Below are 8,062 nucleotides of genomic sequence, written 5' to 3' on the forward strand. Positions count from 1 at the left end.
TTAAAGGTTGTATCCCAATTAGCATTGCAGAAAAAGGAATCAAGCTTGCACAAAGTTGGGTTGGCCCTCTCGTTGCTCCAAGTGAAACTACGGTTTTGAAGGTGGATCTCCTTAAGCTCACAGGATTGCAGAGCGGCACAGAAGCGGGTAATTCTACTTCGGTTGACGTTTCTTTTGTTCTTATCCCTGGCTCGGTAGATTTGGTTGAAATCACCCAAAGCAAGCCAGGCCACTCCCGACGAAGGCTTGTGACTGATCAACTCGGCGAAGAATGCATCTTTGCAAGATGAGTCGGTAGGTCCATAGACCGAAGTCGCCTTGAAGCACACGTCAGACGCACGGATACGCACCATCGCCGAAAGGCCGTAGGTCGAAGCGACAACGATTGGCCACGTCAAGAAGGTTTTCATCCCACAGCATGAGGATGCCTCCTCAGGTGTCGATAGCCGGCCGCTGTGCGAAGCCAGAGAGGCGGACCTCCACCCAAGGCTCCGTCCTCTCCGCCTCGAGCCCTGCGGCCGGCGCGCCGCGCGGGAGTGAATGCGCTGCCGTCCCATCGAGTGCCGTCGTCCCATCCTGAGCCGCGGGCGGCCGAAAGCAGTCAAGCCATCCCGTGATGCCCCGGCCATCAATGCCCGCCGAGCTGGCCGAGCAGCACCCAACAGCCGCATTGATGGCGGGAGGGGGGAGACCAGCGTTGCCCAGCAGCTCGGGAGGGGTCTCCAGGACACAGGCGCGGTCGTCCACAGCGCCCAACGGGCGCCCAGGCGACGGAGGGGGCGGCGTGGCGAAATCCCGATCCAGATCGGCGGCCGCCCGATCTGAGGCCGCGGGGCGCTGCAGGGCAGGGAACTCCCAGACCGCGCAGGGGAGGGGCGGTGGTGCCCGGCCAGGAGCGCAGGGTGCAGGAGGAGTGAGGTGGCCGACGGCGCCGGAGTGAGCGCCGCCGGTATGGGCCAGTGTGTCGCAGGGAGGGAGGGGTCGGGAGCGAACCCAAGTATAACCCGAGCTCTAGAGATCTCGTACGTACGCGTCGTCACAATGGTCGTCCATTCCCTGCTTCTGTGCTCTCTTCTTGTCAATTCTATCGTCGGCCCTGAAACGAGATCTATAAATCGTAAAGCACCATCGATTGGAGCATCACCCCAACCAGAACAGCCTTGCAAAGCAAAAGCCTTCCCGTCAGCGCCGAATAAGACGTCGTCGAGGTAATCGTCGCCACCACGTCAATATTGCAGAGAAGCAAAACCTAAGAAAACAAAACGTGACGGACAGGTCCCTACTCCTCTTGCGTAAGATTGGTTGAATAAAGAGCCAAAGGAGTGCTGGACAATGTCTTTCGGGTGGAGTACCATTAGCTAGGTAAAGGGCACAGTAAGGCTGGACTCGCCCTCTGGTGCCACCAACAAAATGGAAGCTCCAAGCGACTGAGAAACACAGAAACGTAAAATAACAGGCATATATAGTCAAACCTACAGAAACAGCACGGCAATGAAATCTTCGAGTAAACAAGACCCAGATCAAAACTGCAACTGTCAAAATCAACTCCATTTGAGTTCACCATGGACGATTACTACTCATATCCACATTCCTCGTATTATTTTGCTCGACCAACTATGCAACGAGGGACTTACGGTAAGGGGCAGTCGGGCCAATCCTGGACGCGGATGGAGATGGCCCATTCCACTCTTTTTTTTACAGAGGAAGCGGCAAATGAGGATTGTAGTGATCACAGCCGATCACCAAAAGAGAAAACTTATACAAGCTTCTTTTCTCTCTAGGAAGTATAGTTAGAGCTTTTGTTAGGACCTCTGCATGGAGAAGATGCATCTTCAGCTAGCTCTAATCGCTGTTGGTGTTGGTGCTATTCGAGTCCCCTGCCTGGGACTGGCTCGCCGGCATGTAGGACCAGGCAATGGCTGCTGTGCCAAGGGTAACTGCTATGCCAACTGAACCCCAGAACCACTTCTGCCTCATCTTGCGCTTGTTCCGCTGTTGCCTCGACATCTCTGCAAGATTTAATAGGAAAACATTTAGGGACAAGTGTTACACCCCATGTTCATTTGCAATCTTCCAATGAATGTTTCTGACAGAACAGCAAAGAACAGGATATGTATTCAATCACGGCAACTCGGAACATTGCATGTCTCCTTAAATTCAACAAGAAAAAAACACTGCAGGTGCCATTTTTCACAACTAAAGCATGGAACAGGAGATTTATGTGCAATAAGTAAGATTAACGGTTGGCACCAGCAAGTCAGCTAAAAAATAGCTTACATCTTGAAAGTATGTACGAAATGCAAAGATTAATGTACTGAGTTCAGTATGAGTACCGATAGCTTCTTGGTTTCTTTGAGACATCTCCCTGTTTGCTGCTTCATAGTACTGGACCCTATCTGATAGCCTTGCGATCTCAAAGTTCTTTGCTGAAATCACACTTTCCATCTCTGATTCAACTTCTACACGAGCAATTCCCCGGGCAATAGCAGCGGCTACCAGTTGTGAAACAGTTATTTGCTGGCACAACTCAGCTCCAGGATCCGCACTTGTATCATCATCGTTCTCAGCTACAGTTGGAGATGGAAGTGACAAGGCGATCAGCGATAGGTGATGACTCAGCTTCTTCCATTCCTTCTGCCAGGTCTCAGCTACCTCCTCAGCTTGTTTCCTACCCTCAATTTCTGTCAACATGCTTAACCTCATTTCACGGTATTCGTCATCAATACATCGAGAAGATCGAGTTGCACCATCGCTTGATATTTCTACATTTTAAACAAATCTGACTTAGTGCAATGAAGCATTATAAATTAAACAACAAGCATACATGTCAAAATAGAAGGCAAAAGATGATCCCATCAATAGCAGAATGCAACCAAGTGATTAGAAAAAATATGCATGCAGCATAAACAAATCTTGGATATATCACATAGGAATTATTACTTTTAGATCATAGCCATATTCATAATAATAAGACTTTAACTCATAGCCATACTGCTAGCAGTGATTGGTTCGCACGGTTCAATAATAAAAGATAGACTACAACCAACCTAAAAAAACATATGAAACAGATGGCACATTGACTATAAGGCCTCAAACAAATATAGGAAGCCATACAGAAACACTGAGATGATCATAGTTCAGCCACAGGAAGAGAACACACAATAAACCTGCATAGCCTATATAAACATCATAAGTTAGGAACCAAGTCAGTGCCTGAAACCTAGGAATGCCCATCTTAGCAAACGCTATCAGAAACATGTCTTGCATCAGCATAAAGGCAAATAACATATAGGCCAGGACTGACTCACTAGAAAACTAGGTTCAATAATATACCATAGTAAATTGCAGTGGCAAGTTGCACAAGAAACATGACTGAGCTTTTGGAATACAGAGAACTATAAACCGAGAGTATTCTATCCAATGGAGTTCCTTTTTTTGGCTAATTTGTTTCACCATTTCCAACTTATAACTGATATAGATTGTTGCTACAGGCAACCAGGAACAACCAACCACAGAGATCAGTTTAAAGCAAGATGCTAAGCAAGTAGGCATAGACACAAACTAATTGCTATCTTCAACCAACGAATAAGCGTTTAGATTCCAGTTTTAGCTTAAGAATTGTTGCTGCTGGTAAACAGGAACAACCGGCCAGAGAGATCAGTTCAGCAAGACACAAAGCATATAGACAAACTAATTGCTATCTTCAATCTAAGATATCTAAACAAGAGTCTACTCTGCTAAAAACAAATGAGCAAAGCATAGCGTTAGCATAAACTGAGTGGTACCTTCGAATGCGTCATAAAATTCTGCACCAGGTGTGCCAGCAGACGTCCCATAAGGAGAACTGGGCTTCCACCACCCCTGCCCACCAGCATCCTCAGCCTCAGAGTTACTAGTCACACTCTGCGAATCCTGAGGCTCAAGGAAGGCATCATTTTCGCCATTTCTTGGCATTCCATTGTTGACAAGCCTTGCAACATTGACAGGCCTCATCAACGCATCTGGACTTTCATGCCGAAACTCGAACTCGGGCTGATCCTGCTCATCTTGGCCAAAAAGGGTCACCTTGCCTTTCTGCACCCCTCCATCCAAGGTCTCCTTCACACCATTGTTAACCACACCATCACTCTCTTGTGAGAACCTAAACTCAGACTCCTGCACTTGAAAGGCTTCAGACCTTTTCGGCAAAGCAGGTAGCCCCTCAGGAAACTTCGGCAGGCTACCCTCACTTCCGACATCGCCCTGGGAAGATGTCTTGATTAGGCCAGGTCCCCGACGTTTATGGTTGATGACATACGGCGACCAGGTTCCCGGGAACGACGACGGCGAGTCTGGCAGCGGCGTGCTCTCGGGCGTGGAGTAGAGCGCTGGCAAGGTGCTGGTCCTGGCAGGAGCCACCGGCACAGGGATGGGCTTCTCGGAGGACTTCTCAGGGGGTAGCAGCGCCGCTGGAGGCGGCTTGGGAACAAGCTTCTGGAGGTTGGGAAGGGAGCCGGTCTCCAGGAAGGGGTCCAAGACGTAGTGCGTGATGGTCGGCATGGGGACGTGGCTGCCGGAATCAGAAGGGGGCGGTCACCGTAGATTCTGCCTTGCTCGCGCCAACGAGGTCCTGAATCACAATAGACAAAAACAGAGCAGGTTAGAATGGATCAAACCCTCTTCCCTCCCGTCTTGGGGAGAAGAAATAGGGCGCCAATATTAGGAGATTCCGATCCAAAATATTCGGAAACATCTGCAACGAAACACGTAGGCACCCTACCCCCTATCGTTCGGAAAAAATACGCAGCATAAGATACCGACGAGATGAGCCGCTCAAATCATCCGGAGAAAGAGAATAAAGGAGAAATCCACAATATTCTTCGCCCAAATTTAGGAAAAATCGCCGAGAACGAATCGCGCAATCAATCAAACACGCCCCGAATCGAACAGGCCCGCCGCAGAAATTCGACCCCGAAGCCCCGACCAAATCTGCCTACGCAGCCCGCGGAAGAGAGCCCCAAATCCACCTCCGTTCCCGACGCCGGGAAGCCAGCGCCGCAGCCGCTCGAAGGAAAACGAATCCCCAAACCCAGGCGGCGTAGAAGATTCGTCGGGAAATAGTCACCTGCGACCCGCCGGGGAGGTGGGTGGCGCCTCTCCGCCTCGCCTGGTCGGAGGAAACCCTAGCCCGCGGCAGCGCCTCGTCGTCCTCCTCCTTCCGCCGCCGCCGCCTCTCGCCTTTCGAAAGTTTATGAGGGGGGGGGCAGGGCAAAATAAGCGGCGCGAGACGGACCAGCCAGGCGGCAACCCCAGAGGAAAATATATATATGCTAAAATAAAATACACCTCCTCGCTCGAGACGAGAGAGACAGGGGAGGGGGAGAGAAAGAGCGCCGCTGATTTTTGGTATTTATTTCGCCCCCCGGGGGATGGGATTTTTCTTCTACCACTGCCTGGAAAGCACGAAAGAAAACAGGGAGGCTGCCGGCTCCGTCGGATCGCACCGTCGTCCTGGCGCGCGGGCCCCGGGCGTCAGCGGCGGCGCGGGTAGGAGGTCGGGTGCGCCGGGGTTCCTCTATTCTTGGAAGGGAAGAAAGGGGAGGGGATTGTGACTGGGTGGTGGGGGGCGCGAGGAATGCACGGTCGGGGGTGGATGGATCTCGGCTCGGTTGCGTCCGGGTGGGTAACGACCGGGCGCGGGCGCGGGGGGCTGCTGTTGGCTGGTTCGCTCTGGCTGCTGCACCGCACCGAATCGCGTGGGCGAGGTCAGTTGACCACGTGAGGCACGCAGCTGGCCTGCCTGACCGCTGGCCCCCGCGTGGCCGTGTGCGTATCTGGGTGGGTGGCTGGATGGATGCGTTATCTTTTCTCCTTCTCGTGGGGAACAGAATATGTTGTGTCTTTGTCAACAAGTCTCGGGCCTTCCCGGGGTTTCTTCCCGCATGCCACCGACGCGCCCTGTCTGCCTTTTCCCTAAAAGATCATGATCATGTATTCGGGGCTTCTTGTTCAGCAAGTTCTGAGGAGGTGTGCCTCCATCTGCGGTCTTCTTGTAGGAGGACGATGCACTTTGGATGTGTTTGGTTGCCTGCACCGATTTTGACGTGTTTGCATACACTTCTCAATCGGGGTTAAAACAGTCTATAAACCACCATCTGCACATCGTTCGGTTGCCTACATATAGGTTAGCTGCATGACGGAACTAATTTTAACCCCTGTTTGGTTGACTGCATCGCATTAGGCGCACACATGACTCGTTGTTTGGTTGTTTGGTTGCAACCTGCATTAGGTGTTGTCATCACTTCTCATTAGTGGTGATCTTACCACACACGATTAACAGTTTCACTCCTAGCTACGAAACAAATTACGGTTCATCCTAACTACTATCAAATGGCAATACATATTATGAAAAGCCAAATGGCTGAATGGGGGAAAGTTCATCATCCCTCCCCTTCCTATTCTTCTGCTGCTCTTGCTCTTCTTCTTCGGATCCTTATCTAACCTCTGTTATCCCACATTGTATGTGCCCACTCCAGCCTTTTGTTCTTCCAGGCTTCGTTGTCAAATGCCTCAACACCATGGCCACCGAGGTCAAGATCGTCAGGCGTCACCTCTTCCTCTTCAGGCACCAGTTCATCAACACCCCATTGCAGGATCCAGTTATGCAGAATGCAACATGCTAGAACAAGCTTAACCTGGGTAGGGTAGGGGTGGAATGGCTTCTGATCCAGAATCTTGAACCTCTTATCGAGAGCTCCAAATGCCCTCGCAACCGTTACTCTTAAGGTTGGAGTGTCTGGGATTGAACAGCTCCTGTGGAGTCCTAGGGTAGTTCCTACCAAAGAACTCGTTCAAATGGTACCTGGTTTTCCTGAAGGGTGAAAGAACACCTTGACGACATGCATAGCCAACATCTCCTAGGTAGAACTTGCCATCAGGGATGTTGATGTCGTCAGGGCGACTGATGTTGTCACTGAGTATGTTAGCATCATGTGCTGACCATTCCCAGACAGCCAGCACATAGGTGAACTGCAGATCAGAGTCAACAACAACAAGCACATTTCTGGCTTGTGTAGTGCTTCCTCCCCCTGAATGCTACAGCTTGTGACTTCAGCACTCTGGCAGTGACATGAATACCATCTATTGCCCCAATGCAATCCTGAAATGGCAATACAAGATTGTGTTAGTGCTCACCTTGAATTATCCAAGCATATGAAGCAATGAACTACATACATACTACAGTGCTCACCTTGAAGTACGGATACCATCTTGGACTTGTGCCAATCTTGGTAGGAGTCCGGTCAGTTGGTGACTTGATCATCTCTCCTCTGGGCTCCCCAACAGCATACGACACTTGTTTGAAGTACCTTGAGATGGTCTCCATGCATTGACCTCCTGAACGTGTTGTGGATAACCCTGAACCTCTCGTTATGGCCACCAATATGAAGGAACGTGGCCACTTGCTCATCCCCACTGGTGTGGATGCTATCTTCTAGCAGCCCCCTGGACCTGAAGGTCTGAACAAGTCCGGCAAATGGTGCTCTTTTCATTCTAAGCATCCACAGAGCCTCTGTGTCGTTGCAGTTGTATATGTAGTTCAGATTGGAGATTCTCTCTTGCTCCTGCATAAGCATTGGACCATATCTGATGACAAGTCTCTCAGCACGACGAACAGCTTTCTTGTGCATGAACATGACCCATGCCTGAATCACAGCTATCGGTGCTCCAGCCTGAAGTACCAGCCGCATCCGTGCGTCCATAACCTAGTACACATCTAGGGTGCGTTGAGCAATGGGGAAATCGATCCTACACTTTGCCTAACGACCTAACAACAGTAGCGGTGACCGAGTAAATGGGTGAGAGTGGGATGGGGGTGAGCCTAGATTTGGCGTCGTGCCACCGTGCCCGATTTCCATCTCCCTCCATCCCCGCTCGCCTTCGCCCTACCCCCCCCCCCCCCGCGCGTGCGAGCTTGCGCCGCCCTCAGCCTGGCTCGGTAGAAACTATCGATGATTCGGCAATTTCTACCGAGCCAGGTTGAGGGTTACTTTAAGCTTCGTGCGCATGCAAGCCAGCCCATTGT

General features: G+C 50.9%; 1 protein-coding gene across 1 annotated transcript; it reads right to left on the bottom strand.

The window, feature by feature from the left end:
• Window positions 1-1,492: 1,492 nt before the first annotated feature.
• Window positions 1,493-5,386, bottom strand: LOC123145212 (uncharacterized). Its single transcript, XM_044564577.1, has 4 exons — window positions 5,105-5,386; window positions 3,786-4,609; window positions 2,334-2,762; window positions 1,493-2,009 (listed from the first exon to the last, which is right to left on the bottom strand). Exons 2-4 carry the CDS (start codon window positions 4,537-4,539, stop codon window positions 1,843-1,845), a joined length of 1,350 nt encoding a protein of 449 aa, XP_044420512.1. The 5' UTR covers window positions 4,540-4,609; window positions 5,105-5,386; the 3' UTR covers window positions 1,493-1,842.
• Between the last annotated feature and the right edge of the window lie 2,676 nt (window positions 5,387-8,062).

The sequence above is a fragment of the Triticum aestivum genome, chromosome 6D (assembly GCF_018294505.1).
Source record: "Triticum aestivum cultivar Chinese Spring chromosome 6D, IWGSC CS RefSeq v2.1, whole genome shotgun sequence".
Classification (NCBI taxonomy): Eukaryota; Viridiplantae; Streptophyta; class Magnoliopsida; order Poales; family Poaceae; genus Triticum; species Triticum aestivum.

What these genes read in the sequence shown, in the direction of transcription:
- LOC123145212 (XM_044564577.1), bottom strand. Translation starts at nt 4,539, where the DNA reads ATGCCGACCATCACGCACTACGTCTTGGACCCCTTCCTGGAGACCGGC. An exon ending in ATTTTATGACGCATTCGAAG is followed by an intron (nt 2,763 to 3,785) that starts GTACCACTCAGT and finishes TTTAAAATGTAG; the next exon opens with AAATATCAAGCGATGGTGCA. An exon ending in AAGAAACCAAGAAGCTATCG is followed by an intron (nt 2,010 to 2,333) that starts GTACTCATACTG and finishes TAAATCTTGCAG; the next exon opens with AGATGTCGAGGCAACAGCGG.